At 47.8% G+C, this 12,216-nt stretch overlaps 1 protein-coding gene across 3 annotated transcripts in view; it reads right to left on the bottom strand.

Moving 5' to 3' along the window:
- PRPS2 (phosphoribosyl pyrophosphate synthetase 2) overlaps positions 1-11,892 on the bottom strand; it is a gene marked incomplete at its 5' end in the record, with an annotated part of 32,830 nt that extends 20,938 nt beyond the window's left edge. For 2 of the 3 annotated variants that reach the window (XM_082681945.1, XM_082681944.1), the window contains 2 exons: positions 6,055-6,238; positions 11,653-11,892. In XM_082681945.1, coding sequence (XP_082538071.1) covers positions 6,055-6,238; positions 11,653-11,774 — 306 coding nt within the window. Of the gene's footprint in view, positions 1-6,054; positions 6,239-9,373; positions 9,586-11,652 lie in introns of those variants that run through there. The other variant, XM_082681946.1, reaches the window with a different exon arrangement.
- Between the last annotated feature and the right edge of the window lie 324 nt (positions 11,893-12,216).

Raw genomic sequence — 12,216 nt, 5'->3', positions numbered from 1 at the left:
CACCCACCTTACCCTTATTCCACCCCCATCTCTGCAGACCCAATGTGTTTGATCCTCCAGATCTGGTTCCAATCTCCAAACTTTAAGGTACTCCGAGAAATCTAGAGAGAAATGATCTGTCCCTTCTAAAGGGACACAGCATTTGGTCCCCACCATATGGGACCACCTTATGCCGCCTGCTTAAAGATTGACATCAGAAGGTATTTTATGTAGGATGCATAATTCACAACTAGACTATGCGTCCCTCAAGGGCAAAGAATTGGTTTTGGAGATTTCCACATCACCTGCAGTCCCGGCTCTGTATCTTGCACATGACAGTTCTTCGATAAATATTTAATAACAGGATCTCTGTAACAACAAGTTTCCGAGGCTTAGTCATTCACCTCACTAACTATGAGAATTATTGAGTCTAACAAAATTCCAAGATAATTAAAAAGAACAAATTGATAGCTGGGAATCTGACTCACAATGCTCATCAATTTGGGGCTCTTTCTCTAAGCTGATAACCTACGAGAAGAGTCCTCTGCTCTCCATAGCGTTCTCTCCATGGCGTTGAGCATTTCTTACTTCTGAGAGCCAAAGCACAGGGGTAATTTTTAAATTCATATTTTCTGATCTCCTTCTTCAAAGTCTGTTTTCAAATTTGGTTTTTGGACCATCTTTCGCAATTTGCCTCAACCCCCAACTGCATCTTGCAGGAAAAATGATCCACAAGTTTCAACTGACTTTATAGCCAAGACAGAGAAAAATTTGTAAGACATTTCAACAAAGGTAGTCAAGGTACAGCAACCGAAAATAAAACGTTCGACTCCCCTAATGAAAAACGGATAAAGGTCAAATATTTTGTGAGCCAGACCAACCTCGACAAAGACTCTCCAGAGTCCAGATTTTATTTAATGTATCGGCTGCTGCCCCGCTAAAAAGTGTAAACTTCGCAGGCTTTAAAAATTGACGAGATTGTAGAAATTTGTGTCAGCACAACTGTCCTCAATTTTTCCAGTTAAGAAATCAAAAGAAACTATTTGATCATTGAAAATAGAACATAACCTTGAAAATCTGGGGGGGAAAAAAAGCTCCAAGTCTTCTACCCCCTCAAAAGTAATTATTTCCAGCTGTGCCCACATCATACGGTTTTTAGCAGGGAAGGAAACTAGCAATTATTGACCACCCACTATAGCAGAGGTCAGGGGACTGGTGCTCATGGGCCAAGACAGCCCATGCTCTGTTTCTTCACAACCTGTGAGCTAAGAATGGTTTTTAGGTTTTAAAGTGGTTGAAGACCAATCAAAAGCAGTACTTTGTGACATTTGAAAAGTATGTGAAATTCATATTTCAATGTCCATAAATAAAGTTTTATTGGAACACGGCCATACCCCTTCGTTTACATATTAAATATGGCTGTTTTCACACCAAATGGTGAAGTGGAGCGATTTCAACAGAGTCCCAGTGGGACACAAAGCCTCAACAATCTGACACCTAGTTCTTTTGGGAAAGAGTCTGCCCACTTGTGTGCCAAGCACTTTATAAATAGTACCAAATACCATCCTTAACTTCCAGAGGAGGAAACTAAAGACACAACGGAACAAGAGTAAGTAATGGCACTAAAGGTCAAACCCAAGTCCACTTGGCTCCAAAGTCTTACCCCAAAACTCAGACCACTCTGCACCACACTTTTTACAATGAATACTATATTGTCATCTTTTTTCCATGTTAGTATTACATTGTGCTGACGTGTCATCATGAAACCTTTCCTTCACTGTCAGAACTTGTCCCTGGTTTCTTGCACATACAAATAAAAGCAAAAATAAAATTTGACAGATGTGCAGCCTTGCTTAAAAACAAGCAGTGAGGTTAAAAATAATGAAACAAGCTTTAAATCTGGTTAAAAGGCTCTAGCTTTTTCTGCGCTTCTTTGCAGGTAACTCTAAATAGATCGACTGCGCAGAATTCCATTGTGTCTTAGATGCCATAGACAGTACAGTCCTATGGGAAGGAAAGGACAAGTCTGTGGGGCTCCCCAGGGCTCCTCCAGTGGCTGAGGAGGAGAATTTCTTTCTGAGCCCATAGAACAAGTGTGGCCGACGACTTCCCATCACATTCGAACACTACGTGGCCTTTAGCCTACCTAAGTGAAGCCAAAAGCGGGGAGAAGTGTTTTCCCCCATCACCCTGGGTTTCCTCATCCCTAGCCCTGGCTGGTACATGAATTACATATAGGCTCAGGCCATTTCTCTAAGGTGCTTACTAAATCCTTTGCTACCCTCATTTCAAAAGTTTCCTGATACAAAGCCAGCCCAGTTGGTCTAGGGAAAGAAATGAGTAGTTAGAAAAGTTATTAGCAGCAATTTAAAAAGTCCAAAAGCACACCTCAAATGATAGACAAAATTAAAGATTTCCCTTTCGAGCAGCATGGTGAGAGAAACAGTCTCTCTCCTTACTGCAACACGAGTCAGCTTGACTAGAGATAGGTCAGAAATGATGGTGCCAGAACAATCGACATGTCCTGGCCGCCTCCGAGGTCAGTCCCAAAGAGCCAGGCTCTACAAAGGGTGGTCAAGAGTCAGACTCACCTGGGACAGCTGGGTGAACACTTGTTTCCTGGCATCATTATTCACAGAATCCCCTTTCAAGCCCTCAAGTAGCCTGACTTACATGATAAATGATGTAATAATGACACTATCTCAAAGCTTGAACTGTCCCTAAATACCCACTTATTCACACACCAGTGACCTATCAAGGCCCCCTGGAGTGGGCTGAATGGTGGCCCCAAAGATATCAGGTCCTAACCCCTGGAGCCTGTGTGACTGTTACTTTATTTCAAAAGAGGCCCTTTGCAGATGTGGTTTTACTAAGGATTCTGAGATGGGGAGATTATCCCAGAGGGCCCTGGATGCTACGGTATGTATCCTTAAAGAGGGAGATCCGACAGAGGCAAGAGAAGCCACGTGAAGATGGAAGCGGAGGTCAGAGGGATACGGCCTCAAGCCAGGCAACGTGGCAGTTGCCAGCAGCTGGAAGAGGCCAGGAAGGATCCTTCCCTAGAGCCTCCAGACGGAGCATGGCCCTGCCGCACCTTGATTTTCAACTTCTGGCCTCCACAACTATGAGAGAATCCATTTCTGTTGTTTGAAGCCACCCAGCTTATAGTAATTTACTACAGTAGCAATTGGAAACTAACACAGCCCTCTGTGATTCCTTTTTTGCTATGAGCTTTCTCCAACAATACGGCGCACCATTTCTGAACTCCAGATTCCCTCTGCTGCTACTGGTGCCATCTCTCAACTGCTATCATGGCCTTGCTTCTGTGCTGCTGACGGTGACCACATCTTATCTCTTCCATCAGCGGTTAAGTTCAGAAAGTCGTGGAACTGTCTGATTGGAGTAAAAATGAAAAGCAGCTACCATATTGTTTCCAAGAAACACACTTACAGCAAAGCGACTAAGGAACAGTGAAAGGAAGGAAAGAAACTGGTACTCAAAATGGCCCCCAAAAGAAAACCCATCTTGGGCTTCCCTGGTGGCGCACTGGTTGAGAGTCCGCCTGCCAATGCAGGGGACACGGGTTCGTGCCCCGGTCCGGGAAGATCCCACATGCCGCGGAGCGGCTGGACCCGTGAGCCATGGCCGCTGAGCCTGCGTGTCTGGAGCCTGTGCTCCGCAACGAGAGAGGCCACAACGGTGAGAGGCCCGCGTACCGCAAAAAAAAAAAAAAGAAAACCCATTTCAATGTCCAACAATAGGAACATGGGATCAAGAGACAGTTGAACAACACGGTTCCAGGGAACAGTTAAGCCCACTGGGGCTGCAAGAGCTCTGGAGGGCTCTTCATCAGCGTGGTGACAGAGGGCAATCCTGGCAAGTAGAGGCCAGAGGCCAGGAGTGCCGTCACATCCCCTGTGTGGGGGGCAGGACACCAGCCATGCAGACCATGCTAGTTTCTCTATGCGACAAAGACTTCATTATGATTAAACATAAGAAACAAAGTTTGAAAATACAATATTGGAACAAGAGGTAACTGCCAATCAAATACTTGCAAACAAAAAATGCAGGCGTCTCAATATTTGTATCAGTTAAAAAGAAAGTTAGGGTTTTAAAAAAAAAAAGAAAAAAACAAAAACCAAACAAAAAAACCCAAAAAACAAGTTAGGGTTCCAAATCGTTACACAGTGGGAAAGGGCCAAGTAATAATAAAAGGAGGAATTTACCAAAGAAGAAGCAATGTATCAAATATCTTCATGCCAAGTGCAAAAGCTACTAGAAAAAAAAGGAAAATCTGATGACAAATGACAGAATACAGAATTTACTAAACCCCCTGTTACATGGAAGAGAAATGGTAGCCGGATATGAGCTTCTCTATGCCACAGACAAGAACCAAGATGCTGAACAAGCCCATAGAAACACCCAGATGGGAGGAAGAGCTACGACAACAGACTACACTGATGCGACAAAAGAAATAAATTGAAACACACATAAAACTTGCAAATCAAGTTTAGAATAAAAGCAGCTCCATAAATGACAAGTGGGACGTCACATGCTTCACAGGAGCAGGTGGGACCTCAGGTCTGGGCTGCTCACAAGCTAAAGGCAAGTCACAAAGTGACAGACACACACACAGCCCCCCCAACACACACCCCAACATTTCACGGCATGTGGCAATTATCTGAAATTCACATTTCAATGTCCATAAATACATGTTTTATGGATTTATGTTATATGGAACTGAAAGGATTCCCGCGGAACCGACCATCTATTCATAAAATACAAGGCGGACAACAGCTGAAGAGTTGCTCCCCATAGAGGCCTGAATGGTATCCCCAAAACTCACGTCAACCCAGAACCTCAGACTGTGACTTCATGTGGAAATCGGGTCTTTGCAGATGTAACTAAGGTGAAGATCCAGATGAGCTCATTCTGGATTAGGGCGGGCCCTAAATCCAGTAACTGTCCTTTTATAAAAGACAAAAGGACACACAGAGACACAGGAAGGCAGCCATGTGAAGACAGGCAGAGATGGACATGATGCTACCAGAAGCCAAGGAATGCCAGGAGCCAGCAGAAACAGGAAGAGGCAAAGAAGGCTCCGCCAGAGTCTTCAGAGGGACTGCAGCCTGCTGGCAGCGTGACCTCTGACATCTGGCCTCCAGGACTGCAAGAGAGTACATTTCTGGCATTCTAAGTAAGCCTCCCAGTTTGTGGTCATTTGTTTTCGCAGGCCCAGCAAAGTAATACATTCCCCTTTCAAGTTCCCCTCCAACTCCAACTTCTCTGATTTTTCTTGAAGGCAGAGGCCGTATCTTCAGTTTTTCTAGAAACTCACAAAGCCTCCTACAGTGCTAGTGTTACAAAAAGAATAATTCAACAATATTAACTTCATTCCTCTTGCAAGGTTAAAAAGAGATAACGGTATAAATTAAACTTGGTATCTTGAGATAACTGTAGACTCATATGCAGCTGTAAGAAACAATGCTGAGATGGTGCAACCTTGCCTCAGGTTCTCACTTGCAAAAGTAAGGTAGGATAACACAACTGGGATCCCGACATGGATGCAATCCAGTGGTCTGCTCAGGACTTCCCCCAGTGTTTTATACTCACCAGGGTGTGTGTGTGTGTGTGTGTGTGTGTGTGTGTGTGTGTGTGTGTGTGTGTGTGTGTGTGTGTGTGTGTGTGTGTGTGTGTGTGTGTGTGTGTGTGTGTGTGTGTGTGTGTGTGTGTGTGTGTGTGTGTGTGTGTGTGTGTTAGTTCTATTCACCACCACAAAGGTACACAATAATTTCATCCACTTTCATTATATGTAAAGTATAATAATTTTATATTATAGCAATGGTATTTTCATACCTGCAAAAATACACTTTCTCTGTTTCTATATGTACAAATATTAACGTGATGGCTGGTCCAAAGACAAACCTTTGGTAGAGCCAACCAGAGAAGGCATATTTACTCCATCTTGACAGGAGAGAGCAGGCATTTCCCAGGGATTCAGAGGTACAAAGTGAGAAAATCAACGTAGCCGTTAAGGCAGAGCAGGTTCCTCCAACAGGAGCCCCGCCCCCATACCTTGTCCTTTTTGTCTTGGCGGGCGTAGGGGAAGCACGGGATCACGGCGGTCACCCTGGAGGATGACGCGATCTTGCAGGCGTTGATCATGATGAGGAGTTCCATCAGGTTGTCGTTGATTTCTCCGCAGCCACTCTGGATGATGTACACATCTTCTCCCCTCACACTTTCGCCAATCTCGACGCTAGGGGAAGGAACATGCCACCCATTAATAGGAAAGCATCCCTGTGACCACCCCCAGGGTTGTGATTCCCTAGGACTTGGCAGGCAGTGGTCCTCGAGGGTATGACTTCTTCCACTGAGAGGAGACAGAACAAAATCAGCAAAGGGAAAAGTCACACGGGCGAGGTCTGGGGAGACCAGGCACAAGCTTCCAAGAGTCCTTACCCTCGTGGAGTCACAGAGGACGTGTGAATTCCCCCGGCAACGAGCTGTGACAACACATGTGAAGCACTGTCTCCCGGGGAAGCTCATTAGAGACTCAGTGCCTGGGGTTTTACGGGGGGCCAGGGACTCGGTGTTAACCACGTGGTTTACACCGTTCAGCAGTGAGCTATTCCCACAGGGAATGGCGTGAAACCTCACGAAAGCTAAGCTCCCAGAAGCCAGCCAAGGGCCACCTTGCAAAGGGACCTTTTCCATATATGAGGGGATCCCATATGCTCTTCAGAAATTGTCTCAGGCCTGTTACATTAACTCTTTTTGGCTCAATACTGTATTTTAGTTTTTCACTTTCGTTAACGTTACACATAACACATTGCTTAAAAAACTCCAATCCGTTCTGTAAGGCTTAAAACAAATAAACAGCGCAGAGGCAGCCAATTTCAACTCTTGACATAGTCTTTAGATATTTATTTTCAAAGTCCCTCCCTTACGTTTGTATTGCTTCATCTGGATTTTTTTTTTTTTTTTTGGCGGTACGCGGGCCTCTCACTGTTGCGGCCTCTCCCGTTGCGGAGCACAGGCTCCGGACGCGCAGGCTCAGCGGCCATGGCTCACGGGCCCAGCCGCCCCGCGGCATGTGGGATCTTCCCGGACCGGCGCACAAACGCGTGTCCCCTGCATCAGCAGGAGGACTCTCAACCACTGCGCCACCAGGGAAGCCCGTTCATCTGGATTTTTCATCCTAGGCATCACGTGTTGACCCCTATCTCCTCCCCAACCCGTCGCCCGCACCCGTGTGCAGCCTTCCCATCTCATCTTGCCATCTTCCTCACATCGATCAGCATTTTCCAACTAAATCTGAGAGCTACAATTTTAACTGTGTCAGTGCCATTCAGAGCTGAGTCATTCAGTAAACTGAAAACCAAGTTCGTATTGCCCTTCTATGCACAACTTTTGGGGGTCTGTTTACCCTGGAGGAAATTATCCAACCTCTTCAACTACTAAGTTTTCCGAGTACTGCATACAAATGGCAGCCTCAACACTTGGCTAACAAACTAAATCCCACAATGTCAACGTCAAAGGCCTCGAGCGTGATCTCCATTCCTCGGCCTGCCCGAGGCTCTCCCTGAGCTGCCTTCTCTTTCCAGCTGTGCACAGCTGTCTCCTGGGGATTGCTTCCACCCCTTTCCTGCCCTCGAGTTCCCACTTTCTGTACCCTTTCTTGGTGCACTTCCTTGTTTTACTGATGGGCATCCTCCAGTAGCTTCTTGAGAAAGCAAATAGGAGCTAAAGTCTTTGAAAATTGCCTACCAGGAAGCTTCTGTATTTCAGGTACAGGATTCTGGGGGTTCAACAAGAGAACGAGTCAGCACAACACTGGCATACATACACAGTTACCTGTATCCCGTCTCTTGCAATCAGAAACCCATTATACCCAATGGTATTGTTTTATTAAAAGAGCTAATTATTTCTTAAGAAAATGTAAACACAAATGGCATTTCGAATACCATATAGCAGTCTATCTGAATCAATAGAAGCTTCTACTCAACTTTAAACAGAATAATTAGAAGACAAAAATGCCATTTTTCAAGTTGACAGGATCTGAAAATGAGTTTTGATTAACAGTGGGTCTTAACCTCGCACGTGCTCTGCCATGGATGGAAAGAGTACGATGCCAACCTCGGGATGAGCATGTGACAGACCGAATTCTACATACTCCCTCCGATCCGAGTACTAAGGAGCTACGTGTAATTCCTTCGTGAACATCACATCAACTGCGAGGTGAAGTCAATCTGGAAATCACAGTATCATAAAGCTCAGGGGTCAATAATAGCCCGTGAGCTGAGAATGGGGTGGGCAGAATAATGGCCTCCCAAAGACGTCTATGTCCTAATCCCCAGAACCTTTGAATATATATGTTCGTTTATAGGGCAAAGGGGAAGCAAGGTGGCAGATGGAATTAAGGCTACTAGTCAGGTGACCGTAAAACAGGGAGATTACCCTTGATTATTGTAGTTGGCCCAGTGTGATTACAAGGGTCCTTAAAAATGGAAGAGGGAGAGAAAAGAGGTCAGAGAAAGAGATGTGAGGACTGACGTAGGGTCAGAGACGTGCTATGTGGCTGGTCCCGAAGATGGAAGAACGGGCCAAGAGCCAAGCAAAGTAGGCAGCCCCTGAGAGCTGGGAAAGCAGGTAATGGATTCTCCCCTAGAGCCTCCAGAAAGCAACACTGACCCATGATGCACTTCTAACCTACAGAACTGTAAGACCTAACAGCAGCAGAGCCACCATGGGTCCACGAAGGCTAAAATGTTGTCTGCCCCTTACAGAAAAGGTTTGCCAACAACTGCTGGTGTTATGACTGTTTAATCCCCGAATTTCAGCTTCTCTGGCCTAGTTTTTCTAAGGAACCTCAATCCCCATATGACTAGCAGTCCAGGGGAAGACAGAAAATACATACAATCACCATGGCAACTTTTCCCCAAAGCTATTCCTGCTTCTACTCATAAAGATGGTTGCGACTGATCTTTACTCTAGGTCTTTTAAAAACTGTGGCCAGGAGGCAGCGTCCACTGCTCTTTACTGACCCTGAAATAAGAAGGCTGATGAGTTTATCTGAGCCACCAACGAATGGGTGTGGTAATTAAAAGACGGGCCACAGACTAACACTTTTCCCATCAAGAAGTGCAGTCTATGGCCTCTTCCCCGGATCTGGGAGGACTCCGTGCTTGACAACACAGTGCGACAGAAGTGACAATGCACTGACTTTGGGGCCCAGGCCTTAATAGACTGGGAGCTGCCACTTCCTGTGTTTTGGAATCCTTGTGCTTGGACCTCAGTTTCCACGCTCTAATAAGGAAGCTCCAGCAGCCCTGTGGGGAGAGATGCTGAGGTTCCTAACCAAGCTCTCAGGCCAAAGCTAGTGCCAACTTACCAGCCATGTGAGTGAGCCAGCTTAGAAGTGGACCCTCCAGCCCCTCCACCACACAGGATAGAAACAAGCCTTCCTTGCTGAGCCCTGTCCAAACTGCAGGTCTGAGAATCAAATAAACAATTAGTTTCAAGCCGTTGAGCTCTGGGGTGACTTGTTACACAACAGATAACCAGAACTTTGGGTCTCAGGATCCAGCTAGCTGCTCTGGGCATGTTCACTGACCAACATAATGGGTTACAGTAGACTTTCAGACACCATCATCAGTGCTGTCCTAGGACATCACTGTGCTCCTTCAGTGGTCAATTGTAAAGCTGGAGCCAATGTCTCCCTGCAGACCTTAAATAATTTAGAGATGAGAAGGTAAAATCATGAGGCTCTGTGTCCAATTAGTGTTTTTAAAATGGGTAATAGGAGGAGTTGAGGACCAGGCGCCACACCAGATTTCTCGTCTTGGTTCAGGGAGAGGTTCAGGAAGGGGCCCCTGGACATGAATTGTATCAATTATCTCTTCCTTTGCCCTTCTGCTTCTCACCTCTAGGACCCCACGGTAAAAACCGGATCACTAGTGCAGTATCTGATACAGTCCTCCTTATAAAAGAATCAACCTCCGGGCCTAGACAGTTCATGGGAAAGAGAAAAGTCAGGAAGTTAACCTTTTATAGTCTAGATATTAAAAACATAAAATGTAACTATATAGCAATTCCCAGACTTCAGGCTGAGTGGTTTCTCACACCTCATGATTTCTAATTATCGAGTGGTAGTTATAAAATACTCAAAACCAAATAAAAATTTTTCCTTGACTTATATGACACTGCCGCCAGGAGACAAACTATCATCCCATTCTTCTGAAAGCTACTGCAACTTGAACAGGACTGCCAGATATTGTGGCATTCAAACATAAATACACTATCCTTCTCCAGAGCCCTGGACTTCCTCTGAGACCTCTGGATAAAACTCTGCCAAGTGGAATTCTTTAGCTGAAGGACTCGTGCAGTAACACCACCTGATACTCATTCACAAATGTTTCTTCACTTATATTATCATCAGGGTTATGCAGTGGTGACTTCCCACCTGGAATAAGGGTTTCCCATATCCTAACAAGCTGAAAACAGCAACCTCCACCTTCTCTCCATGTAATAATAATAACCCCTCGGTATTTAAGCAATCTTTGCCCACCTCAAGGGCATCAAGATTCTCCTCCGATGTTTTCTCCTAGAAATTTCTAGTTCTAGGTTTTACATTTAGGCCTGCGATCCATTTCAAGTTCATTTTTGAAATGGTGGGAAGTATGGATGGACTTTTTTTGGGTTTTTTTGCAGCTGCCAACAATTGTTCCAGCACCGCTTGTTGGAAATGTTGCCCGAACTGAATCTTTGCCAAAGATATCAAAACGATCGGTAACTTAAAAAAAAAAAAGAAGATCAGTAAGTGAGTACAGTGGAAGATATTTAAGTGGGGGGAGAAATGGGACCAACTTGTAATTAGTCAAGAGCTGCGTGGACTCAGGAAAGTGGAAAAAAAGGAGCTGCTGGTCCGGCTTCAGAGGGGGCCACCAGCCTGACTTCACTGGACAGAGGCGACCGCTTCCTGTGGACCTGAGACATGGGCAGCAGTTACATTCAAGCCATGGCCTTGCTACGGGACACAGCAGAGTCGCAGGAAGACGAAGAAGCTGAAAAGAAAAAGTCCATCATCTCTGAAGCAGAAAAGTTAGCACAGGGGATCCCAGCACGTGGGCCCTGGAGTTCTCAGGTTCTTTAAACCCTTTGCAGGACCACAGCCTCTGGAGAACTCAGAAGTCTGCACTCTGGCAGCTCAGGACTGTCACCTGGGAGCTTTTAAAAAGCCGACCCCGCAGCCCTCGGACCGGAATCTCTGGGGCAGGGCGGGTAAGAGGCACTTTCAACGGCCCCAGGCGAATCCAGCGCGCAGCCAGGGCTGGGGACGTGGGCGGGACGTTCCCTCGCGCGCACGGGGTTTGGGATCGGCCAGGCAGGAACGCGCTCGCCCCGGGCCGTCCCTCCCCGCGTGCCCCGCGGTTCCCGCCAGCTGCGCCTACCTCCTCCCGTGCCCTGTGACCGCCCGGAGGTCGCTCTTCCGGGCTGGGGCCGCCCTCTTCGGCTTCTCCCGGACGCCGCGGCGGTGGCGCGGAGGCCGCGTAGTGGCCGTCCCGCCCCGGAAGGCGGAGCGGGCGGCCGCGGAGGGGGTCCCAGGTAAGCGCCGGCGCCGGCCCGGCACCGCAGCCGCGCGCCCAGCGCCCTCCCCGGCCCGGCCCCCACCTGGTCTCCTGGTTGCTGAACTTCTTGGTGACCACCTTGCCCAGCTCCAGGCCCAGCCGGTCGGCCACGCGCTGAGACAGGTCCTGGTGTGAGCTGCCGCTGAAGAGCACGATGTTGGGCATGGTCAGGCGCGGGGCTCCAAGCGGCGCGGGGCGGCGGAGGCGGCGGTAACACGGAACCCTGTAGCGAGAGCTGGAAAGCGCGACTGGCAGACACCGGCAGGAGCGGAGCTAAGAGGAGATGGAGGGGGCGGAGCTGGAGGGGCGGAGCTGGGAGACAGGAGCGGGAGGGACGGGACTGGGGGAGGAGGAGCTGGAGGCGGTGGAGCTGAGGGAGGAGGAGCTGCGGGGTGGGAAGAGTGGGAAAGCGCAGCCGCGGGTCCCGGAGGCGGAGCTGGAGGGGCAGAGCTGAGGGAGGAGGAGCTGCGGGGTGGGAAGAGCAGGAAGACGCAGCCGCGGGCCGGGTAGGAGGAGCTGGAGGAGCTGAGCTGAGGGAGGAGGCGCTGCGGGGTGGGAAGAGCGGGAAGACGCAGCCGCGGGCCGGGTAGGAGGAGCTGGAGGAGCT

Source organism: Grampus griseus, assembly GCF_964374135.1.
Source record: "Grampus griseus genome assembly, chromosome: X".
Classification (NCBI taxonomy): Eukaryota; Metazoa; Chordata; class Mammalia; order Artiodactyla; family Delphinidae; genus Grampus; species Grampus griseus.
The sequence above is the reverse complement of the archived record's forward strand: the minus strand, read 5'-3'. Positions and strand labels throughout refer to the sequence as shown.